Source organism: Rhinoraja longicauda, chromosome 33 (genome assembly GCF_053455715.1).
Source record: "Rhinoraja longicauda isolate Sanriku21f chromosome 33, sRhiLon1.1, whole genome shotgun sequence".
NCBI lineage: Eukaryota > Metazoa > Chordata > Chondrichthyes > Rajiformes > Arhynchobatidae > Rhinoraja > Rhinoraja longicauda.
Genome location: NC_135985.1, coordinates 8,952,234 through 8,978,319, shown reverse-complemented (window position 1 = coordinate 8,978,319; position 26,086 = coordinate 8,952,234). Strand labels below are relative to the sequence as shown.

At 40.9% G+C, this 26,086-nt stretch overlaps 2 protein-coding genes across 2 annotated transcripts in view; one reads left to right on the top strand and one right to left on the bottom strand.

Moving 5' to 3' along the window:
• myef2 (myelin expression factor 2) overlaps positions 1-20,688 on the top strand; it is a 27,047-nt gene extending 6,359 nt beyond the window's left edge. Inside the window, exons 3-18 of the mRNA XM_078427527.1 lie at positions 1,733-1,785; positions 2,240-2,247; positions 3,417-3,510; positions 8,759-8,953; positions 9,036-9,189; positions 9,864-9,913; positions 10,006-10,066; positions 10,196-10,297; positions 11,492-11,542; positions 11,622-11,729; positions 11,802-11,933; positions 13,245-13,358; positions 16,727-16,810; positions 18,504-18,718; positions 18,802-18,853; positions 18,935-20,688. Of these exons, the coding sequence (XP_078283653.1) occupies positions 1,733-1,785; positions 2,240-2,247; positions 3,417-3,510; positions 8,759-8,953; positions 9,036-9,189; positions 9,864-9,913; positions 10,006-10,066; positions 10,196-10,297; positions 11,492-11,542; positions 11,622-11,729; positions 11,802-11,933; positions 13,245-13,358; positions 16,727-16,810; positions 18,504-18,718; positions 18,802-18,853; positions 18,935-19,098 (1,637 nt within the window). The 3' untranslated portion in view covers positions 19,099-20,688. The remainder of the gene's footprint in view (positions 1-1,732; positions 1,786-2,239; positions 2,248-3,416; positions 3,511-8,758; positions 8,954-9,035; positions 9,190-9,863; positions 9,914-10,005; positions 10,067-10,195; positions 10,298-11,491; positions 11,543-11,621; positions 11,730-11,801; positions 11,934-13,244; positions 13,359-16,726; positions 16,811-18,503; positions 18,719-18,801; positions 18,854-18,934) is intronic.
• The window catches only part of slc24a5 (solute carrier family 24 member 5), a 17,031-nt gene continuing 11,570 nt past the window's right edge, over positions 20,626-26,086 (bottom strand). The window contains exon 9 of the mRNA XM_078427525.1: positions 20,626-24,207. Coding sequence (XP_078283651.1) covers positions 23,891-24,207 — 317 coding nt within the window. The 3' untranslated portion in view covers positions 20,626-23,890. The remainder of the gene's footprint in view (positions 24,208-26,086) is intronic.

The window sequence follows — 26,086 nt, the reverse complement described above, 5'->3', positions numbered from 1 at the left end:
TTACTCCTGGTAGCCCTTTTTCCATAACGTCATAGCAAAGCATTTTTTTATTGACTATGGTATCCCTTGCAAACTTATTTTCATTCATCCTTTTTGTCAGCAGCTATGCCAACTTATTTTGCCGAACTATATTCACCTGCATTATGATGGCCCTTTGCCTTCAGGTCACTGCTCAACCTCCATCATTTCAGGGAAAACAAACTTGGTTTACACAATCTGTTCTCTAAGTCCCCCCAAACCGGGCAACATATTCTGCAGTCTTTCCAGCATAGCTGTATTTTTCCTGTTGTATAGCGACAATACTACCAAGTGCAGTCTATCCAGCATTTTCTAAAGTTGCAACACAACATCCCAATATTTGTATTTATGCCCCAACCTACAAAAACGCGTTAATAAAATGTGTACAGGCATTGGCTAAGCACCTTATGAAAGCATGGCATAAAGCTCTTAATGGACAGTGTTCCTGATATTTTCCCTTACAGAATAACAGTTTTAATTTTTTGTTGTGTTGAGCTGTGTATTTGTCAATATGTGTACGGTAGGTGATCTAATGTTATAAAAAGACCTAATGGCTTGCTGTACACAAGAATTGTTCTGTTCAATGATAAATTTTTAAATAACTTAATTATGAATGAGAATGTTTTCAACTCTTCAATATATACAGTACAAACTTATTTTGCGTGGTTGTATGACCAAGAGCAATCTGAGACTAATTAGCAGAGCTGTGTAAGAAATCCTGAGACCAAGCATCAGCAAAAAGGCCTTCCAAATAAGGATTTGTTTTGTATAGCTGCCAATTGTATAATTTGGGGGTTAGTTCAGGCCTGGATTGATTATTGAAGTCCTATAATTGATGGTTGATCATTGTAACTTCTAAATATGGTGAATGTGAAATTTCCTTATTGTGCAAATGGCTTTCTAGGCTTTTTATGGTGTAAGGAAATTGTAACTGGAAGAGAAAATGTAGAAAATGACTGATGCTTGTCTTCATGTCATAGGGGAAAACTGGAAGTTGTTTTACTTCCTCAACTTTTTTGATCAAGTTAGACTTCGGTTCCAAGTTTTTCTTTTTAACACCTGTATTACAGAGCCAATAACTGGAGCTTATACTGAATTTGTGCTGAGAACAATGTCTGTAACCTTGATTTCTGCATCTGTTGTAAGGTGACACACAGTTTAACTGTGAAGCTCAATGTCTTGGATTTGGATTTTATGCCATGATATGGCTGAATTATTGCTTTTGTGTGTTGTGCAATTAGCATTTTAATTGCAGCATTGTGTTTCTGTATTTGTGACTTAACACATTGAGGGTTGTAAGCTTTGTCACCTTAAAACAGTGTATTTTGACTGCCACAAAGTTGGCATTGTCAGGAAATGTAACCTACTTTAGCAATGTCGGATTGTTTATTAAATGGTCGTAACAATGTTTGTTATTTGTTCACCAACCATATCATTACAGGCCAAATCTGTTTAATTTGCTGCTATTCGATAGAAAATGTTGTTTGAATTTGATTCGGATGATGCAGGTGAAAAATCTTTGGGGCAAATGTTGATTTTCATTTTTTAAATTGTTATGCATTGTACTTATTAGGAGGTGTGCTGGTCTGGTGTTGATTGTTGGTGAATAATGGGTTGTTCCTCTGTAGTGTTGTTTATGCGGCAACAGTGAAGTAAGTGTGTGGTCTTTTAAATGCATTGTTTTTGGTATTTCCCCTCTGTATATCTCATGTAGTTGGTGATGTTATATACGTGGAACTCTTTAAGGATGCTGAAGGAAAGTCAAGGGTAAGTGGGAAAAAATCTGCTTGGGGGTTCATAAGGTCCTCAGCAGTTTTATTTTTTACTTGCTGTTTAGCACAGGTAGCTCAATTTTTAAAGGTGTTTTTGTTAGCAAGGATGCCCTTGTATTTATTGCCAACTTGGCTTAATGCTGGACTTTGTTTGTGTTGAGTGGTATAATCTGGAGGATTCAGTGGATATTTCCATGTTTAATTGATTGGACTGGTGTTACTGTAAACAAGTTGTAATGCATTGCATTTACAGAAAATTAACCATAAAATACAGGAGGTAGTTGCAGCAAGACCCTCTAATGTGAAAATATTACTTTTGTGAATCCCTTTTCCTATATGTAGTAAGATTGAAAATAAAGCAATGTGGAGCATGTTGTAATCTTATGTGCTAAAATATCTCTTTTTCTCTCCCCCATCCAACTTTTGCCTTACTTGTCACCTGATCCAAGGGTTGCGGGTAAGTAACTTACTGTTCAGTCGTTATGCTGCCGTGATGTATAATTTAGTTTGTTTCCTGGTAGAGGGAGAGAATTGTTTCCGACCAAGGGTCCATCATACTTAAGAATGTTCGGTTTGACCACCAAAGCCTTTCACTGGATTCTAGTTACCATGTTTCAAGGTTTTGATAATTGTTTTTAGCTTGTCTTTTAACGGGTGGATATGCCACCACCTCGGATTGGAATGACATAGATTTGTCAACGGTGCTGTAGAAAATCGACGGGAATGCAAGAAACTTCTGATGCTGGAATTTTGTTCTGCAGGAACTTAGTGGGTCAGGCAGCAGCTGTGGAGGGAATGGACAGACGATGTTTCGGGTTGGGATCCTTCTTCAGATTGATGGAGTAGGGGCGGGGGGGGGGGGGCATCAGAAAGAGGTTGGGGAAGGACAAAGGCTGGTGAGTGTTAGATAAAGTTCAGAGTTTGACTCATTAAAATTAGCTACAGATTTTTCTGTGGCCAATGGGTGGTGTGGGTGAGTTAAGAGTTTCCTTGAGGCTGCTTTTCAATATGATGGACCTGAGTGTTAAAACAAAATGTGGATGCATGCGGCTCGTATTATGGAAAGATAGACACAAAATGCTGGAGTAATTCAGCAGGACAGGCAGCATCTCTGGAGAGAAGGAATAGGTGACGTTTCGGGTCGAGACTCTTCAGTGCATTATGGAAGTCTGGCCTTCTATATTAAGTTAATCTCTTGACTGAGCTGCAACATACAAAAACATTTTACATTGGACAACTCTGCATCCTGTAACGAATACAACTGATTTTGCTGATTTATGCTCTTGCATCCTAGTCATCATACACTTATAATCCATCAACATTTGGAATAAACCTGCGAGAGGTGCATTTACATCCATTGTTCAGAATATGGCTTGTATAATATTAATAAATCTAACTTAACCCCAGATAGAGTTATGTAACTGCGGTCAAATCCTTTGTGTAAACTGGACGTGTAGCAAATGGCTCATTGAAGATAGGGATGATGCAGGCTAAACAGTGCATTGCAATGTTTGATTCCTGATGAACAGATTATGATAATGCATGATTTGATTCTCTTTAGAGGTTTAATTTGGCAATGAAAAGTCTCTTCCTCCCTTTTTAATATTTTCTGATTAAACTCTACAGTGTTGTGGAATTCAAAGCAGAAGATTTAGTCACAAAGGCATTGGATGTTATGAACAAGTATGATCTAGGTGGAAGACCGCTCACCATAAAGGAGGTGAGTAGTTTTTGTTTGCTGTATCTTGTATTTATGCAGCATCCTTAACCGTGCAAAGCAAAGGTACTTCACAGGCACATGAAATACTTGAGGGTGTTGAATAAAGTTAGGTTTGAGGAAGGAAAGATAGAATGATATGGAGTCATTTCAATGACTTGGAGCTTTTGCATCTGAAAACGTGGCCACCAGTGGTACAGCATTTAAATTCATGGAAGGTTGGAATTGGAGCCGAGCAGATTGTGGAGAGTTGCAGTGCTGAAGGAGACTGGTCATCTTGAAGGTGAAAGATTGGGAAGGAATTGAAACCAAGAACCAAAGTATTAAAATTGTGATTGCTTATCTGGCAGCCAACTTTATTCAATGAGGGCAAAGGTGGTAGATGAACAGGCCATGGGGAGCAGAGGTTTTGATGTTATCAAGTTTAATGTGGTTAAAAATGGGGATGTGGCCAGGGCTGTTGTTCTTTTAAGAGCAATTTCAAGCATTATATTTGAATTCAACATTTCTCGGTTTTGTAGATTTAGATTTAGAGATACAGCGCAGAAACAGGACCTTCGGCCCACCGGGTCCGCGCCGCCCAGCGATCCCCGCACACTAACACTATCCTACACCCACTAGGGACAATTTTTTACATTTGCCCAGCCAATTAACCTACATACCTGTACGTCTTTGGAGTGTGGGAGGAAACCAAAGATCTCGGAGAAAACCCACGCAGGTCACGGGGAGAACGTACAAACTCCGTACAGACGGCGCCCGAAGTCAGGATCGAACCTGAATCTCCGGCGCTGCATTCGCTGTAAGGCAGCAACTCTACCGCTGCGCCACCGTGCCGTCAGCATTCATTTATTATCATATTGTAAATCAGGAACACACTCTGCAGAAAGAACTTTAAGATGACATGTTCTGCTTATCACATGTCCTTTAAAGAATAACTGAAGGGGACTATGTGATTGTCTTTGTTTGAGGTAAAATATTGGAATAAGAATCAGACATGTTCAGTTTTTTAAACAATTTGTTAAGCATTCTGGTTATTTTTAAAGTTGTTTGCATAACTATTTTGTTTCTGCCAGAGCAGAGTGTGACTGGGGGAAAATCTGAACAGAGGTGTTTCTTCTGAAAATTGGAGCATGGCTTAGTGGAGATTCTAACAATTATGAATGCACATGCTAGAATAAATGTTGATAATCTGTTAATAAAATCTCAAAATTCAGTGTCATTGAGATGAAGAACATGATGCATTTAGAGGAAAGTTGGGAAAGAAGTGAGGGGAAAGCAATGGAAGGATACATTTATTGCAGGTAGAATCTGGTCTGTGTTAGACGTTGAAGAATTTATTTAACTGTGTCCATTTGCAATAAATACGTGTATAAATTGAATTTGTAAAATTGATGTGTTTGACTGTGAAAGCCACCCATTGAAGGCCAGGCCTCTGTGTAAAATAACCAAATTCTACACATGAACTAACTAACTCTTTTTGCCAATGGTTTTCAACAGTAAAATGAAATGTTGAAAGAGGGACTTGTATTTGTTTTTTAGTTGGGGGGGGGGGACAACAGTTTCTGCCAGCACTTTCATTATTTTGTAACAAGTGTGTAGGAAAACACAACATTTTAAATTGAACTTTGGTTTCTAATTAGAAATTTGGCTGCCATGCGAATTTTATAAACTTGCACGAACTTCAGTAAAAAAACATGGCAAAAACAATTTCAATAACAATGAGAAAAATAAACTGAAATGGGTTTGAAGTGTAGTCCTTGTGATGCAGACAGTCATGGCACACAATTGCACAACCTGTGAGTTGGAATGTACAAAGTTCAAGCAACAAGGATTTGTTCCACTTTTGTAAATTCTTGCACAATTTGACTTTGAACTTGCTCACTAATTTACCCTCCTCTGCTTCTCACTCTTTAAATGTAGATACAAGGAACTGCCGGTGTAGATCCAGCTTTTTGTGTCTATGGGAAAACATGGATAGTGACGTTTCGGGTCGGGACTCCTGTTTAGACCCCATATTCAGAATGAAGATGGGACCCAACCCAAAACGTCACTATCCATATTTTCCATAGATGCTGCATGTCCTGCATGCTGAGTTACCGTGCCCTCCATAATGTTTGGGACAAAGACCCATCATTTATTTATTTGCTGCTGTACTCCAAAATTTAAGATTTGTAATAGAAACAAATCACATGTGGTTAAAGTTGACATTGTCAGATTTTAATAAAGCCCATTTTTATACATTTTGGTTTCACCATATAGAAATTACAGCAATGTTCACTCATAGTCCCCCATTTCAGGGCACCATAATGTTTGGGACACAGCAAAGTCATGTAAATGAAAGTCATGTTTAGTATTTTGTTGCATATCCTTTGCATGCAATGTGTGCTTGAAGTCTGTGATGCATGGACATCACCAGTTGCTGGGTATCTTCTCTGGTGATGCTCTGCTAGGCCTGTATTGCAGCCATCTTTAGCTTATGCTGGTTTTGGGGGCTAATACCCTTCAGTTTTTTCTTCAGCATATAAAAGGCAAGCTCAATTGGGTTCAGATCGGGTGATTGACTTGGCCACTCAAGAATTGACCATTTTTTAGCTTTGAAAAACTCTGCTTTAGCTTAGCGTTGCTTTAGCAGTATGTTTGGGATCATTGTCTTGTTGTAGAATGAACTGCTGGCCAATGAGTTTTGAGGCATTTGTTTGAACTTGAGCAGATCGGACGTGTCTACACTTCAGAATTCATTATGCTACTATCATCAGCAGTTGTATCATCAATGAAGATAAGTGAGCCAATACCTTCAGCAGCCATACATGCCCAGGCCATAACACCCCACCACCGTGTTTCACAGATGAGGTGGTATGCTTTGGATTTTGGGCAGTTCCTTCTCTACTCCATACTTTGCTCTTACCATCACTCTGATATTAGTTCATCTTCGTTTCATCTGTCCACAAGACCTTTTTTCCAGAACTGTAGTTGGTCTTTTAAGTACTTCTTGGCAAATCTTGTAACCTGGCCATCCTATTTTTGCAGCTAACCAGTGGTTTGCATCTTGCAGTGTAGCCTCTGTATTTCTGTTCATGAAGTCTTCTGCGAACAGCGGTCATTGTCAAATCCACACCTGACTCCTGAAGAGTGTTTCTGATCTGTCGGACAGGTGTTTACAAATTCTTCTGTCATCTGCTGTGGAGGTCTTTCTTGGCCTGCCAGTCCCTTTGCGATTAGTAAGCTCACCAATGGTCTCTTTCTTCTTAATGATGTTCCAAACTGTTGATTTTGGTATGCCCAAAGTTTGGCTGATGTCTCTAACGGTTTTATTCTTGTTTCTCAGTCTCATAGTGGCTTATTTGACTTTCATTGGCACAACTTTGGTCCTCGTATTGATAAACAGCAATAAAAGTTTCCAAAGGTGATGGAAAGACTTCAAGTCAAGTTTAATTGTCACATACACATACACGATGTGCAGTGAAATGAAAGTGGCAATGCCTGCGGATTGTGCACAAAAAAGAATTACAGTTACAGCATATAAATAAAGTTAATAAGTTACTATAGTGTAGACAAAAATTTAGTCTCTGGAGTTATAAAAGTTGACAGTCCTGATGGCCTGTGGGAAGAAACTCCGTCTCATCCTCTCCGTTTTCCCAGCGTGACAGCAGAGGCGTTTGCCTGACCGTAGCATCTGGAACAGTCCGTTACTGGGGTGGCAGGGGTCCCTCATAATCTTCCTTGCTCTGGATCTGCACCTCCTGATGTATAGGTCCTGCAGGGGGACGAGTGTAGTTCCCATGGTGCGTCTGCCGAACGCACTACTCTCTGCAGGGCCATCCTGTCCTGGGCAGAGCTGTTCCCAAACCAGACTGTAATGTTGCCGGACAGGATGCTCTCTACAGCCCCAGAGTAGAAGCAATGAAGGATCCTCAGAGACACTCTGAATTTCCTCAGCTGTCTAAGGTGGTAAAGGCGCTGTTTTGCCTTACCCACCAGTGCGGCAATGTGCGCACTGCAATTGGTGCTGAGAGCCCTCTTATACCTGCATTAAAGAGGCAATTAAACACACCTGAGCAATTACAAACACCTGTGAAGCCATGTGTTCCGAACATTATGGTGCCCTGAAATGAGGGGACTATGTATAAACACAGCTGTAATTTCTACATGGTGAAACCAAAATGTAAAAATGGCCTTTATTAAAATCTGACAATATGCACTTTAACCACGTGATTTTGTTTTCTATTACAAATCTCAAATTGTGGAGTACAGAGGCAAATAAATAAATGATGGGTCTTTGTCCCAAACATTATGGAAGGCGCTTACATCTCTTTTCTCCAGTGCCTCTGCCTCACCTGAAATTATTGCATCATTGTTATTTTTTTCCACACTTATTAAATCATATTTGATAAAGAACCAAATTTAACATTCATGTATTGCTCTGGGGGGGATAAAACCCTTTAAAACCTTGATTTTCAATGTGTTGGGATCTGTACATTTCCAGTGTGCACACTAAGCAAACCATACCCAAATGTCATTTCCACAGCAAAAAGCTCAGGCCTCCACTCAGGGAAGACTGATAGGCTGGTTATTTCTGTTGTGCTGTACCCATTACAGAATTAAAATGGTATGCTTTATTATTGTCACATGCATAGAAGTGCAGTAACAGCTTTGTTTTGCTGTCCAATCAATTCAGATAACACTATACATAAATATAATCAAGCCAAACTCGAGCTACAATCGCCATGTAATCAAGCCACAATCGCCATGTGCAATAGGTAGATCAAAGGGGAGGATACTGAATACGGAATATAACTCACTGCATTATAACACATCGGTTCCAGAGACAAAGTCCAGCGTCCACAATGGGGCAGAGATGAATCGGGCAGTCCCCTGGTTGATGGAAGGGCTGTTTAGAAGCCTGATAACAGAGGGGAAGAAGCTGTTCCTGAGTTTAGTGGTGCAGCTTTCAAGATCTTGTATTTTCTGCCCGACGAGCAATCCGATTCGTAAAAGTTTCAAGAATTTATCATTTTGTCATTCCCATCAATACAGCCTTTGCTTAGAAATGCATCGTGCTAATAACTGTTCAGCATTTTCACTTTGTTTTGTAATTGCGAGAGATGCTCGTATTTAAGCACCACAAAATTACCGTAGTAAGTTAACCACAAAGTGTTCGTTTGCAGCAGGGGTGAAACTTATGAGCTGGTATACTTTTTGTTAGACTATGCATTAGTATTAACTTTTAAAATGTTGCTTTTATTTTGTGTAGGATGCTGAAGGAGACTATGCTCGCAGGGCGGTGCAGCGTGGAGGAGGTGGTTCATACCCTGGTGGACCTGGGTCAGATACCAGTTCATCATTTGTTAATTTGCCACTTAATCTTATGAACAATCCAAACATACCTGCCGAAGTCCTCACCGCGCTGCAGGCTGGCCGATTATTGCCAACTGTATTTGTTGCTAATGTAAGTGTTTCATTTCTTGGAGGATTAAAAGGAGAAACATTGGAAAGTCAGTTGCACTCTGAACTATTCTGTTTCTATTTAGCTTGATTTTAAAGTGGGTTGGAAGAAACTGAAAGAAGTATTTGCCATGGCTGGGACGGTAAAACGTGCAGATATCAAAGAAGACAAAGATGGCAATAGCCGTGGAATAGGGACCGTGATATTCGAACAGCCACTTGAAGCCGTTCAAGCTATTTGTATCCTTTTCCTTATGGTTGGAGCTTGGGAATGTGGTTTACCCGTGTTTTATGAAGATTTTAAACTGTTGGAATTTGAAGTACCATTTTAATTGTCATTGGTGTTTAAGCACATGAGATGCATGTGGACCCTGGGGCATTCTGTGGCAGTGCTTCACTGGCGGTACTAAGTGCCTAAGCTCTGATTTGTCCACAAGGGGCAGCCTTTTCTCTGGGGTAGTCTGTATCTGTATGAACTGCCAGAGGAAGCTCGAGAAGCAGGTACAATTACGATTTATTTAAAAAGACATTTGAACAGATAGATGGATAGGAAGGGTTTAGACGGCAATGGCCCAAATGCGGACAAATGTGACCTGCCCTGTGTACCAACTTTAGCTTTGTTAAAAATTGTGTTTAATGTTTATTTTATTGGTTGTGGATCTAAGGTTTTGTGCATGTATAATTGCATTATTAACGTTACAAATCCAAAATATGAAAAATAATAGTTTTAATGGGCATGGTATAGATGCTTACATTGGTACTTCTGCAATATTACATTGTTTTAGCCTGCAGCTTTTTTTTTTGTAATAGGCGTATTCCTCTTTTTATTTATGTGTATCAGAAATGGATAGAAAATCTTAGGTGCAGATTAGGAGCTCTGTTTATTCCTGTTAGTTTCCTTAACTTATTCATAGCTATGTTTAATGGACAGCTTTTGTTTGACAGACCAATGCATGTGAAAATGGTAAGATTCTATCTTGTTGCTTGCTACTCAGTTTCTAAGAGTGAAAAACTTGGTTTACATATCCTCATCAATGTTTTCCCCTTTTCATAAAGGATGACAGATCAGTTCCACATGATGACTATCGTTCTGCGGACAACATTCCTCAATTGCCTCGTAAGTCTAATACAAGACATGAAGCACGTCAGTTTGGATGTGTGCCAGAATAGTACAGTTATAATGAAATTTGCTGCTTTGCCTAATGCCTCTGATTAGTGGTTTCACATATGTTTTGGTTGGATTCAGGTGGACTCAGTGGTATTGGAAGGGGACTTGGACTTAGTGGCCAGCCGATTGCTGTGAATCAAATAAAAATGAACAGTGCAATGGGCGCCATGGCATCTGGAGGTATGAGTCTGGTTCTTGCGTTTGAGGTAGAAACAAAAATAACATTTAAATTAAAATATTGACCGTTGGTTATTTAATTACTATGGAATGAGCTGCTAGAGAAAGTGGTTAATGCGGGTGCAATAACACTTAAAAGACATTTGGAGAGGTACATGGATAGGTTAGGTTTAGAGGGATATGGGTCAAATGCAGGAAAATGGAACCAGCTTAGATGCGGTAACACTGGGTGGCGCCACCTGCAGTGGCTGCCTTGCCAACAGTCTGTCCTTCCGTTTTGTTATTTTTAGTCTGTGTTAAAAAGTATGTTTTAGTGTTCCTTGGTTTGTTTTGTGTGGGGGGGGGGGGGGGTTTGAGGGAAACTATTTTTCAATCTCTTACCTCGATGGAGATGCAATTTCCCCCCCCCCCCCCCCCCCCCCCGTATCTTATCTCCGTCTCCACTGCGGCCTCACATTACGGAGTTGCCGGCTTTTTCTGGAGACTGACCCGTCGCTCCAAGCCGCAGGAGTCTGCGGGACTTTAACATCGCGGAGCTTGCAACCCCTTTGCCGTGGATTTAATAATTAACTATTAATTGCAAAAAATGAAACCATCAACCATGCAAACCAAAAAACATTTCAACTACAGATCCGTCTCTGTAGTTTTTCAGCGGGCTGATTTCGTGCCCGTCTTATTTCCACGCCTGGGACTAATTAGGCGGATCTAAACTTTTTGTCGAGACGTGTTCCTGGCCATTCCAGGGATGTAATATACACCTCGTATTTTGTCCGCGGGGCCTGTGGACTTTTAACATCATGAAGCCCGCGGTCTCTGGTAAGAAGAGGCCGACCCAGGAGCTTCATGCCGCGGAGAGAATTTCAACCGTGGAAGTTTCGATCACCCTGACGGGGGCTTCGATCATCGGCTGCGGAGGCTTTGATCTTCCCAATTGCGGATGGTTTGACTCTCACGACCGCGAGTGAACAAGAGGAAGAAGTTTGAATTTTATTGCCTTCAATCACTGAGGAATGTGGAATCCACTGTGATGGATGTTTATGTTAACGTTTATGTGGTTGTGTCTTGTTGCTTTTCACTTGGTATGGCTGTATGGTAACTCAAATTTCACTGTACCTTAATTGGTACCTGTGACAATAAATTGACCTTGAACCTTAGTTGGCATGACTATCTATACAGCTTCCCTTGTATTTGTCTTAGGAAGTGGAATGGATGGAACTGCCTATGGGGGAACAAACAGAATGGGCGGAGGTAAGTTTTGTTTTCATAGAATACAAAATGTTTAATATTTGTTTTCTTTCATTACAAGTCTATTTTTTTCTGTCCAAAGGAATGGGTGGTCCCACTGGTTTCAGTGGTGGAATGGACGTGATGAACAATGTAGGAGGTTACGGTGGTGGACCCATGGGAAGCATGGGCAACATGGGTCGAATGGCAGGTAATTATCTTTTTGTGAGTGCTTTGAAGCTTTATGGTATTTGATTAATTTGACTTTTAATTTGTATTAAAGGTATGGGTTCAATTGACGACTTCAGAGGAAATATGGCCGCAGGAATGGGGAACATGGGAGGAATGGGCAGCAACATGAGTGCTGTTGGCGGAATGGGCAGTGGTGCGGCTGGAATGGGAAGCGGTATGGGAGGTATGGATCCTTTTCCTGTTGCGATACATTCAGAAATGCTATGATTAATCACTTTATCTTCTGAATTTAACGAATATCAAACTTGGTCACGTTACCAGGCTCCTCGGTGATCTAATTTCTTTTTCTGGGGCAGGAATTAAAGGAAGTGAATGCATGGGGTTTAGTGCTCTTGATTTGATTTTTGAGCAAGAAATGGATCAGGATTCAGAGGCGCTTGTCAAGTCAAATTTATTTGTCACATACACATACTCGATGTGCAGTGAAATGAAAGTGGCAATGCCTGCGGGTTGTGCACAAAAAGAATTACAGTTACAGCATATAAATAAAGTTAATAAGTTACTAAACATAGCACAAAAAGTGTCGACAAAAATTTAGTCTCTGGGGTTATCAAAGTTGACAGTCCTGATGGCCTGTGGGAAGAAGCTCCGTCTCATCCTCTCCGTTTTCACAGCGTGACAGCGGAGGCGTTTGCCTGACCGTAGCATCTGGAACAGTCCGTTACTGGGGTGGCAGGGGTCCCTCATGATCTTGCTTGCTCTGGAACTGCACCTCCTGATGTATAGGTCCTGCAGGGGGACGAGTGTAGTTCCCATGGTGCGTTCTGCCGAACGCACTACTCTCTGCAGGGCCATCCTGTCCTGGGCAGAGCTGTTCCCAAACCAGACTGTAATGTTGCCGGACAGGATGCTCTCTACAGCCCCAGAGTAGAAGCAATGAAGGATCCTCAGCGACACTCTGAATTTCCTCAGTTGCCTAAGGTGGTAAAGGCGCTGCTTAGCCTTACCCACCAGTGCGGCAATGTGCGTTGCCCACGTCAGATCCTCTGCGATGCGGACTCCCAAGTATTTGAAACTGCTCACCCTATCCACAATAGACCCATTTATCTCCAGTGGCGTGTACGTCCTTGGATGTTGGATGTTATGTGACAGCTAGAAATGAAAAGGACGAGAGAGAACATGAGACTGGAAAGGGGTTTCCAAATGGAAGAGGAGAGCTTGAGAGTGGAAAGTGGGTCATCAATGGGGAGGTTAAGGACTGTTTGGCAAATTTAAAAAAAAGTGGGCTGGTTTATGCTGCATTGTACCGATTAACTCATTGCTAACCGAGATGATTGAATGAGAATAATTTTGAAAAGCAGGAGAAACTAGATGTCTCTTTGGCTCAACAATTTATCTTGTATTCTGACTGCAAGTGTTCTGTGAATCAAATTTAAATATAGATACAAACCTGTAACTTTCAAATTATTTGTTTTTATTTTGAATCCACTGTGCTTTGCCAATCTGCAATGTTGTCTTTCTACTTTTGTTCCAGAAATGTATCGTGCTGGAATGGCGTCCACTGCTATGGGTGGTAGTTTTGATCGAGAATTTGGAAGAAGTGATCTGGGTATAAACCGTGGTTTTGGGGATTCATTTGGTTCAATGGGTAAGAGGAAGAAAAACCAGTCATGTGACACGAGTCTTGCAAGAAGTTCTGTGCTCACACCTAATTTAATTATCACAGTACTAAGAGTTCCAGCAACTTGGAAAGAGCCTGAAGTGTGTACTTAAAATATAATTTTGTCACATTCTCATTTTGTGAAATAGGAGTGAGGAAATAAAAATTCTTCACCTTTGAACTATCTTTAATCGGACTTCAATGTTTAGAATTTGCACTTACCCTTAATCCTTTATCTGTGCACAATGGATGGCTTGATTATATTATTGTACAGACCTTTTGTTGACTGGGTGGCATGCAAATCAAAGCTTTTCACTGTACCTTGGTACTCGTGACAATAATAAACTGAACTAAATGTAGTGCTGGATCGCAAGTAAAAACAACTTTATGAAGATCTAGCTTGAGCATCACGTTCAAAATTTTTGAAACTTTCCAGCCTTTTTGAGTCGTTCTTGTCCACAAGTGGCAAATGGCACAAAATCTTATGAGGGTTGGAGTTTAGAAATGAGTAAGTATTGTGCGGGGTACAGTTTGGTGAGGCCACATCTGGAGCACTCCATCAATGGATCCGTGTGCAGTTGTGGCCACATTTGGAGATCTGTGCATCAATTGTACAGGGTGCAGTTGAGGCCACACCTGGAGTGCTGCTCATCAGTTGTACAGGGTACAAAATTATGAAGCCACACCTGGAGTGCTGCTCATCAGTTGTACAGGGTACAAAATTATGAAGCCACCCCTGCAGTACTGTGCATCAATTGTCGAGGGTACTGGTGAGACCACACCAGAAGTGTGGCAAAAGTATCTAGGAAAGGATGCACTGGATTTGGGGGCAATCTAAAATACATTTAGTGGGTTAATTCCTGGGATGGGAGTGTTGTTCTATCATAAGCAGCTTTAAAAAAAAAAAAGTATTATTTGTGTAGAAGAATGAGGGGTAATATAGAAGCACACTAGATCCGACAGTCTTCTTAGGACAGAGATGTTTCTGTTGGTGGAATCTCAGATGAGAGGCCATAATTACAAGAGTAAGGAGCGGTCAATTAAAACTGAGAAGTCAAGTCAAATCTACTTTATTTTATTTGTCACATACACATGCAAGATGTGCAGTGAAATGAAAGTGGCAATGTGTAGGAACTTCATCTCAGGGTAGTGAATTTCTGAAGATCTTTCCTGGTTGTGAAGGCAAGATCAATTGAGGTTTTTAAAATTACATGATATGAAATTTTGGAAGATCAGGAAATTGAGCACTATGGGAACAAAAGGAATGAGTGCATGGGCAGATCAGCCTGATTACATTGAATGGTGGGGCAAGCATGAGCTACTGAGTGACAACGGATAGAACAGGTTTGGAGGGAGATGGACCATACGCAGGCAGGTGGGACTAGTGTAGCTGGGACATGTAGGCCGGTGTGGACAAGTTGTGCCGATGGGCCTGTTTCCACACCGTATCACTCTCTGACTGACTCGTATTTTCTTGTATTCTGACCTAATTGCATATTTTTAAACAAAACACAGTGCTGGTGGAACTCAGCGAGTCCCAGCATCTGCGGAGGGAATGGACAAACAAGTTTTCGGGCTGGACTCTTCTTCGCACTGAAATGTCGGCTGTCCGTTTACTTCACAGATGCTGCCGGACCTACTGAGTTCTTTCAGCACTTTGTTTTGCTCCAGATGCCAGCATGGGCAATTCCTTGTGTCTCCATACTTTTACAATTGGCTTATTTGCTTATAATGCTTGTGTGAGTGGCCTGTGCAGCAACAGGAGAAAAACTATAAAGAAGCTACACTAAACATTTACAGTATATATTTTGAGCATAATAGTGGGTTTTCCTTATTCTATGGACATAAATCTTATACATCAATAATTTTACTCAAGTTCCTATTCCTCAATTTTACGAAAAGCCTTCTCATTTTCTAGTAAATGGTCACATTCCAAAAAATAAAATTAAAAAACTTGCAATGAATTGTGATTAGATGCTTTTATATGGGGAGCGTGGTCATGCAAGTAATCTGGATGCTGACATTTTGGTTTAATGCTCATTCTGATAGGAACCAATGATCATAATACACAACACAGCCATTTCAAAATGACCTGTATACTATTCCTTTCTCACAGCAGAATTTGGATAATTTTGCTGCAAAATAAACACAGTTACGCCTAAGCTGAACATTGTAATGTTTCCATTTGCTAGCATCAACAATCCTCCATGCTGAATTCTTCTGTCTTTAAAATAAAAATGGATAGAGCTGGTTGTTTAAAATGTATTTGTTTTCAAGCCTCTTGTAAAAAACCGACAATCAGATTATATTTATCATATCATATCATATCATATATACAGCCGGAAACAGGCCTTTTCGGCCCACCAAGTCCGTGCCGCCCAGCGATCCCCGTACATTTAACACTATCCTACACCCACTAGGGACAATTTTTTTTTTTTTTTTTACATTTACCCAGCCAATTAACCTACATACCTGTACGTCTTTGGAGTGTGGGAGGAAACCGAAGATCTCGGAGAAAACCCACGCAGGTCACGGGGAGAACGTACAAACTCCTTACAGTGCAGCACCCGTAGTCAGGATCGAACCTGAGTCTCCGGCGCTGCATTCGCTGTAAAGCAGCAACTACCGCTGCGCTACCGTGCCGCAGTATTTATTTCCCTCCTACTTCCCTCTGTGCGCTCTGATTGTAGAAGCTGTGCACTATATTGATGACACTGGTCACCTCTGGAGTGAAATGTTTTGCCCATACCATCTGCTGATATAAATGAAATGGTTGATGGAAGTTTCCCATCGGGGAGATATTTAGCACAATTTGGCAGCATTCAGTTATAGCATATTTAGAGGATATTGTTTAGCTCAAAGGCTTTTGGCTGAAATACTCTTGTTTTTCTTTAGTTTAGGTTTAGAAACTCAGCGTGGAAACAGGCCCTTCAGCCCTCTGAGTCCACACTGACCAACACCTGTACCTAGTTCTATCCGACACACTGGAAACAATTTACATACAATTTAGAAAACAATTAACATACAAACCTGCACGCCTTTAGAATATGTCCATGTATAGGAATATGGGGGGAAACCGTAGAAAACCCATGCAGTCATGGGGAGAACGTACAACCTCTGCACAGACAGTACCTGTAATCAGGATCGACCCTGAGTCTCTGGCACTGTAAGGCAGCAACTCTGCGCCATTGTGCTGCCCTACACTTTTTAGCTTTAAGATTTCATATTAAACATTGTATTAACAATCTTTGTTTTGCTTGGTCCTAAACCTGTTCAAGTGAATTCTGAGCTATGTAACATTTTGCTGTTCAAATGGGTTGTATATTGTCAATTGTTTTTCTCTTCCTTTTGTTTAGGAGGTGGAATGGGTGGAAATCTCGGCGGACCCATGGGTGGCGGAATGGGGAACACTGGTATGGGCCCAATGGCTTCTGCATTAGGTAGGTTTAACTACTTTCCAGTTCAGATGTTAAAAAACTTTGGTGCTCGTATCTTAAATTCCAGGATAAGTATCCACGAAGTGTCAGCTGTGTTTCCTATGGAGTTTTGTTTTCATGGGGAGGGGTGCAGTGGTGTGCTTTCACGTGGATGGAGACAAAAATATTGGGATGTTTGGGATGTTGCTAGAGTTCACTGCACAGTGGACTTTCTACTATAAAATGTGTTCTTAATGTTTGAAATATCTTGCATAGAAATCTTACCTCTATGTGGTGAGTAAACCTGAATGTGAATGTAGGCTGTAATGAATTTTCATGCTGGGCTGATAAGTTGTAACTATTTTGCAGCATATTTCAGTTCTGTTAAAGCAATGTGGGTAAATATAATATTGCCACTGACAATGGTGCAGAAGTGACTTACACTGCAGCATTGAAAATGCCAGAGCACTGTTGGAGTAAATGGACTTCTATTGTTGAACTCCCTCTTACAGTATTTCAAAAGCTTTCTCATTCCCTCCCTTCCCCACTCCTAGGCAGAAGCTGAAAGGCAGCACTCTACTGCTTTGAAGCATCAGTCAAGATCATCCCCTCCCATCATAGATGAGGCCCTCACTCGTGTCTCTTCGGTGCTCCGTCTTGCTCCCCCGAGTCGAGACAGAGACCCCCAGTCCTTACCTTTCACCCATCAGCCGCCGCATACAACTCATAATCCTCCGACATTTTTGCCACCTCCAACAAGATCCCACCACTAGACACAGCATCCCATCTCCATCCCTTTCAGTCTTCCGCGGAGACCGTTCCCTCCTCAACTCCCTGGTTAACTCGTCCCCACCTAAACCACCCCCTCCCCAGGTACCTTCCCTTGCAACTGCAGGAGATGCGACACCTGTCCCTGTACCTCCTCCCTCGTCTCTGTCCAGGGACCCCAACACTTCTTTCAGGTTAGGCAGAGGTTCACTTGCACCTCCTCCAGTCTCATCTACTGTATCCGTTGTTCAAGATGTGGACTGTTATACATCGGCGAGACCAAACATAGACTACTCGTTTCGCTGAACACTTTCACTCAGTCTGCCTGAACCTACCTGATTTCCCGGTTGCTAAACTCTTTAATTCTCCTTCCCATTCCCACACTGACCTTTCTGTCTTTGGTCTCCTTCATTGTCAGTGAGGCTAGATGCAGATTGGAGGAACAGCATCTCATATTTCACGCCCAATGGTATGAATATTGATTTCTTTAACTTCAAATAACTTCTCCCCACCCAATTCGCACCAACTTCTCGTTTTCACCCAACATAGATAACAATGGCCTGTTTCCTTTATCATTACTTTTTTGTATATCTTTCATTCATTGTTCTTTATCTATCTACATCATCGTAGATATATCTCTCTTTTACCTTTCCTGTGCCTTTCAGTCTGAAGGGTCTTGACATGAAACGTCACCGATTCTTTCTCTCCAGAGATGCTGCCTGACCCGCTGAGTTACTCCAGCTTTTTGTGTCTACAGTTTAAACCAGCATCTGCAGTTCCTTCCTGCACAAGATCATACTTGAGCATGAAGTGTGGGTTGCACCCATAGACTTGTAATTTGCAGCAAGAATTTTATCTGCACCAAAGGTTGTGAGTAAGAACTTGATATCCCATCTTTGTAAGTTTGAAATGTGCTACTGAAGGTATTTTCTTAATCTGAATATCATAGGTGCTGGAATGGCTGCTATGACTGGCATGGCTGGAGGCATGGCGATGGGTATGGATCGAATGGGGTCCAGTCTTGATCGAATGGGACCTGGAATGGGAGCAGGAATTGAAAGGAATATGGATCGTGGATTTGGAAGTGTGAATGCAGGAACAATGGGAAGTGGATTAAGAGACCGTGCAAGTGGTTTTCGAGGCTGTCAGATCTTTGCAAGAAATGTAGGTAACCATTTGGCTACTACCAAAACTTTACATCTTAATTTTTGCTCAAATAATAACTACAAGACCGTGTTATTTTTCAGCTTCCTTATGATTTAAATTGGCAGAAGCTAAAGGAAAAGTTCAATCAATGCGGTGAGTGTTTATCGAGTCCTGTTATTTTACCCTAATGTTCCACCTCGGTGTATGGAAAAGTAATTTTCTTTGTGTGTTCAGGTCACGTAATGTTTGCTGAAATAAAAATGGAAAATGGCAAGTCCAAGGGGTGTGGGACTGTGCGGTTTGATTGCCCAGAAGTAGCAGAAAAAGCCTGCAGACTGATGAATGGCACAAAGATTAATGGGAGAGAGATAGATGTGCGCATGGATCGCAATGCGTGAATGAAGACTATGCAATGCATAGGAAGACACAGCTTGACTGATTAGCTTTATTATTTTGCTTTTTTTGTACTGAAGTAATTTCCAACCGCTGTTATGTTATGTGAACTATAATGTAATTTTAAAGATTGCCAGCTCAAATTAGATATTGACTGTTGTATGTTGATGTAATTTCTGTTCTTGGACTTATTTTTTATATGTATAGAATAATTTAGTTGACACATTTGGTCACTTCTGTTTGAATGGATACATTTTTCAATAAAATGGTGTCAAAACTTACCTGAATTTTTAAAATAATGAAAAGAATCGAGATTTATTAGAAAAATCTCCACTTGAAGAAAGGTGTGCAAAGCTTATATACATTTCCCTCGAAGTGTAAAGCTCTTTGTTCGGGAAGCGCCAGGTCTCAATTCAGTTCTGTGCAAAATGTGACTGGATTTAATTGTGCCAATGGTCTGTACTCTATATTTACTGTTCCCCTAAAACCCAGTGATTATAATCTGGTGCTCATCAAACTGAATACCAGATACTTTGAATTTTTTAGAAGCTGGACACAAAGTGCTGGAGTAACTCAGTGGGTTAGGCAGCATCTCTGGATAAAGAAGATGCTTGATGTTTCAGGTCGGGATCTGCCTTCAGACAGAAGGGGTATGAAGAAGCTCGAAATGCCACCCATTCTTTTTCTCCAGAGATGCTGAGTTGCTCCAGCACTTTGTGTCGATCTTTGGTATATACCAGCATATGCAGTATCTTTTTACACACTTTGAATTTTTACATTGTTGCAGTGTCAAAATCTTCGTTGATAGTTGCTTTGGTTTTGGCCAAAACTTTTTGACGTCTTAAGTATTACTCAACGAGAATGTAGTCATCTTGTACTTAAAGCCACTGAAAATTTAATTCTAAAGAATTTTTTACTTAATCTCGCAAATTTGCAATGCACATTCAATGGTCAATGTTGCGTGCTTAAACCTGTATTGACTGGATAAGTACATTGGGAAGTTGCATTCGATTGAATTGGGTGGGATTAGTGCATTTTTAATAAAAATGTATGTAATAATGGCAGTATAAGAGTTTACTGTTTAAGCGCACAAAACTATTTGGAGCCCTTCAGTGACTAATTTAGGAATTAAAGTAGAACGGGTAATCAATAAACTAATTTTGCCCTGTTGCTTGTTTGCTTCCAGGAAAAATTGGTCACTTTGAATTTGTTGCCTTATTTCTCAAATACAGTGCCAAGCTTAGTTCCACGAAAGATATAACAGTAGTACACTTCCAATTACTAATTAAAAGTAAGCTTCCTTACCTTAATAAACTTGTCCACATTAACGTTTTAAATTCGGGGTCACTTGTGCAGAGCACGTGGTCTAATTTCACTTTTGATTCTTCTAATCTGTTGTGCCAAATGCATTAAACCAATTATCCCAACAATAAAGCTGAGGGACAATTTTCTGCTCATTCTGTGAATGGTGCTTGTATTTGAAGGATACGAACATAGCGGGTAAGTGCTTTTAATTTTTTTTAATACCGTTTCAAACATGTTACATAACCAAGGGTGTTCAAGCTGTAAGCTGGGGATAAATGTAGAATAAATAACCTGACCAACTCCTTGTGTACTAATGGCTTTTACTTTGATAATATATTAGAATGTTTCAATTAAATGACTCAATGATATTTCAATTTAAATTGATCATAGCAAACATTTTGCATTCATACACAAGGTAGCGCATACATATTAAGCTGATAGGAATTCAAATTAGTAGTTCAATATTTTGCTCTGCCCACAAAAAATTAAACTTGTACAGTTCCCATATAAAGTATCTTTGTGGTTTGAGTCATAATTCACAGTTGTTGACTGAAAACCTTTGAGAAAGCAGAAAATGAAATCAGTTGACTATCTGTGCTATAAGCTATTGCCGGCACTGATACAGTAATTTTAACCATGCAGATGACTAGGCAGTTTTGTAATACATTTATATATCATGTCTGCATATTCCTACCAAAACACCTATTGCTGAAATTGGTTTTTTAAAAAATGTCCATTTGGCCAGAGAAAGCCTGTGAACTGGAAACAAGTGCATTTAACAAAAAAACAATATTCCCAGGTGCTACGTAGGAATGAAGTGCGTGCAACAAGCTGGTTCATAACTAAATGTTGAGATCAATGAATCAAAGCTTGGTTCAATGTAAGTTTGCCATTGGAGATGCTTTTTGGGGGGGGGGTTAAGCACTGTGCAGCCAAAAGTGGTTCCTGGAAGGGAAGTCAAGTAAGTTTGCGCAAGCAATCTGAGAGAAACAGTTTATGGTCAGGATCAGGGTGATAAGGGAAAAAAGTTCCCAAAACTGGATGAGGATTGAATGAGGTTTTGTGGGCATAGAGCCAATGTAAATGAGTGCACAATAAGCCTGGTGAGAGTTAAAATAAAAGTTCTGCTGATTGAGGTAGCACTCCCAAGTCCCTTTGCATCTCTGATTTCTGAATCCTTTCCCTGTTAATAGTCTATGCCTTTATTCCCACTACCAAAATACATGACTCTGCACTTTGCTCCACTGTATTCCATTTGCCACAACTTAGCCCACTCTTTTAACTTGTCCAAGTCCTTGTGCAGAGTCCCTACTTATTTGCAAAGCTATTGGGTCTGATTTTGGGATAGACACCAATCACCTGCAACTACTGATGTCATGAGCTTCCCTTATTCTGACATGCAGGGCTTATTTTGGTACCGGATGGCCACAACGCATAGATCAACTTGCACTTTACCCTGTCCAAAACTGTTACAACTGTTCGTTTCGTTGGGTTGCTGCTGTCTAAATTACCTAAATTAGTGCATCGTATGGGAGGCGCATTCCCAATCTCGTTGTACCCCTGGGTACAATGACAATAAAGATATATTGTATTGTATTGTATTGTATTGTATTGTGAAGCATCCTGGAGTTCAGTGGATGGGTCCCGAGCTCCCCGTAAAACACGAGTGCTGGCAAAGCCATACTCTGGTTTTGGTAACTATCAAAACTGTTGAGTTAAAAAAAATTGAATGCCTGACTTTCAGAAAGATTATTTTATCCTTTAGTTTAACAAAAAACATAGACTAACAAAGACATTGACTAACAACCCACAGATTATCAGAGCTCAATATTTCCTGTAGCTTTGCTTAGATCTAATCTGACATAGGACCAGAGATCTGGGGAGTCCACCACCCCCGGACGGTGGTAGAAAGATCTCTTGATGGACATAAGCTGGCAAGAGTGCAGAGATGAGACGGTTACCAAGATTAATGGTGCTGAGCTGTTGGGAGAGATCCGGCAGGCTCGGACTTTATTCTTTGGGTGCAGGAAGCTGTGAGGTGATTGAGAAAGGTGTAGGGAATCGTGAGCGGGATAGGCTGAATGCAGTCTTTTCCCCAGAGTATTGGAATCAAGAACCAGAGGACATGGGTTTAAGGTGATTGGGGAAAGATTTAATAGGAACTTTTTCGCACAGAGGATGGTGGGTATATGGAATGAGATGCTAGAGTTACTGGTGTTTGAGGCAGGTACAATAACAGCAGGTATAAATGCAGGTGCTTTCAACTGCATTTAAAATCTACTCAGGCAGGCACATGGTAGAGGGATATGGGCCAAATGGAGGCAAATGGGATTAACTTAGATGGGGCATCTTGGTCAGCATGGACAAGTTGGACTGAGCCTTTTTCCGTGCTGTGTGACTCCATCACTAAATCCTGGCTTTTGAAATGGATAATTAGGTTAAATAATCCAGGTCTTCACAATGTTAGGAACTTTTGCTTTCCACCGACTCCATTCTCCTCCCTTGATACTGTGCCCTGTCTGCCTTATTCGTATGTATGTCTTACGACTTTTTGATCTCATTATAAAATCACCAACATTGGCAAGTGTCTTTTACCCGACGCCTCAAAACTTGCCTTCCCTCAATCTTTCTTCTCAACTAATTAAAACCCTCCTTTCACCAAGGCTCAGATCTGCAATTTCCTAGCGGTTAATTGCCATTTTGTTAACATCTGCAATGGTAAGAGGATCCCGCCGGGCAAGCCGTGGCCATACCTGATAGCAGGCCCAGCTCACCTGGTGCAGACCGTGGTGAGACCACCCGGAGGACCTGGCTCCATTGCTGCAGGCCAGGAACTCGCCTTGGAAGACCCAGCGGGCCACGACCTGTGGATGGGAATCCGTGGAGCTTGTCCCCGAAGACTGGAGTACCGAAGAAGCAGCAGCCACCGATGATGGTCACGAGGAGCAAGGCCAGTTGGAAAGTGAACCGGGGTCTTACCTCCTGCAACCTTGGTCGGCTGTGGGCGATGTCCCCAGGACATGAGCGTGGCTAGGTGAGGAGGAACATCGATACTCTGAACAATCCAGGGGCTTGCGCGTGGACCAGACTTTGGAAATGGCGCCAAATTTGGCGACAGAAAATTTCACTGTTTTGCACATGTGACAACAAAGCACTCATTGTATTGCTAAGGGAACATGGAATGTAATTCTCGAGACTTGTACATTACAAACGTTTCTCATCTGTTCTTCTTGATCCTGGTCCAGTAAGCAGTCTTGGCCCAGGAAACCAATCCCCAGTTACTTGAAAGATGGGGAAAAAATGCAAACTGCTGGAGGAATTCAGCAGGACAGACAGTATCTGCAGAGGTCAACAGTATGTCAAGACCCTGCATCAGGACTCTTCCCAATTTCTTGGCCTGATCCATGTCCAGATAATGGGGTAAGGGAATGGTCTGGGAAGCTTCAGTTTTGGTTGACACCGTTCACAATTGTGCCTGGATTTGTAGCTCGGCTAATTGCATGTCCTCGCAAGAACGTCGCCGAATATTCCGAGTCCATTTAGAACTGAAATAACGAGAAAAACTAAATAGGCTAACAGGCATGCTACTCCAAGTTTCTTATCCAGTTTCCATCCATTAATATGAATAGCTGCAAATATGAAGACGATGGAGAGGAGGAGAGAGGCTGTTGTGTACGTCAGGCCGCTGCTGTTCACTTCTACGGGCGATAAGTCAACAAATACTGTCTTAATAAACCACGGTGCACCTAAGCAGAGCAGATCAAATACATTGGAGCCCACAATGTTCGACATAGCCATATTTCCTTTACCTGAGGATAAGCAGGAAGAAATTGTATTCATTATAGTGAATGCACTAATACATTTCCAGTCTCAGTGTTGCGTGTGCAACTTCACAAAATGTGTGTAAATGGGCAGAAAGAAGTTTAGTAAGTCTTTTAATATGTTTTCAATCAAAGTGTTGAGGATATGGGGGACAGCGAGACAGCAAATTTGGCTGGGGAAAAGGAGCATGTGCAAGAAATGCACAACGTACTTGAATTTTGAGGATGAGGAGGGTTGAAGGGTTTGAATGAAGGAAGAAGTTGGGTATTAGATTTGAACAAGGATGGATTTTAAAGGATTAGAGGATCAGAAGTTATGCTAGATAGAATGGAAACAGGTATTTTTTCAGTGCGTACATAGACAAAGATCATTTGAAGGTTGGAGAAGTGACTGGGTTATGTAGTAACTGGGCAGAGGTGAGTGTTGGTGATTATTATGGCTAAGATGCTTGACTTGGTCAAGTCGGATGCGAATGATGCAATTCAAAATGGCTGGCTGGTGAGCGGAGGAGATAATCACAGTTGGCACTTAAATTGTGCCATTCAACATGTATGATAGATTTTAAGACCATAATTTCTGAACATATGGAAAGCTCTTTTGACAAAATGAAACTGCAGAAATCCTTTCAGTGACTTAAATATATATTTTCTGAAGTTTAAGCATTGATGTTTCTTAAACTGTATTCATGATGTTGGCCCCAGAACACTGGGTTGACTCTGTGACATGTGAACATTCTTGCAATCCTTGTAGAACGTGCAGAATTCCAGGAGTTCCCCCACCCCTCCTCTCCAATATCAGGGAAGTGGGAGGAATTGATGTAGAATTCAGGTAAGAATTAAGAATCTAGAGATGGTGCTGCAGGTTAAGCCTTTTGTATTCTATGAAGTTCTGCAGAACAGTGATTAATAATCCAGACCACTGAGTTGCATTAAGTAGGCAGCAGCCTGATGAATCTTTTTTTAAAAAGCAACCAAGCAACAAAATAAATAAACTTGCTGATCTTCAATTTATTATTCCCAAATGTCTGTATTTTAAAAAATAAATCCAGTTGGTATGTAGACCAAGAGGAAATCTGTGAGGTGCAAGGTGGACTTGTGATTGTATTTAATTTCCCTCCACTCTTCTCATAGCTTTCCTTTGTGTTGTGAAGGTGACATCACGTGAATATTTAAAATTTAAGCTATTATGCTTTAACAAGAAACATTCATGATCTACAAAAAATGCTCTCAGGAATTCTGATTTAGTGTTATTTGTATGTTTTTGGATGTATGGAACATTTCTGCATCTGTGTTAATAAGTTCATTATTTGTACATGCATGGCTATTCAGCAAACTAGTATTTGGTGGGAAATAATACTGCTAAAGTACTTTCACCTATTTGCTAAAGCAATTTAAACTATTAAATTTGCTGACTGTAAACTAGATTCCCACCTTTCCCATGCCCGGGAAACCAATTTTTTATAGTAATTGCTCTTTTTTAAAAACGTCTTAGTGTTTTAGCTTTGCACGATGTGTAGATGACATCAAACGAGATTTGAGAATAACTATCTTATGCACATCATCTGTAGGAAAGACTGGATAACTGAAGGCAGTGAACGATGGCTTAGAATGTTACCTGTAGCTGAACAACATTAGTCCATGTCGATGATGCAGACAGCACTCATTAAACCTCAAACATCACATCCAAGCTTTTGCACTGTTTTAATTCATTCATGGGTATTGAATTCACAGGCAGGATGTCATTTATTGCTCAACCATAAACCATAAAGTTGGTGGCTTTTTGGGCCATCTACAGGACAGTAAAAAAATCAGCTGTGCGGTTGAAGCCACAAACTGAATGAAGCAACAACAATAAACTAAATTTGCT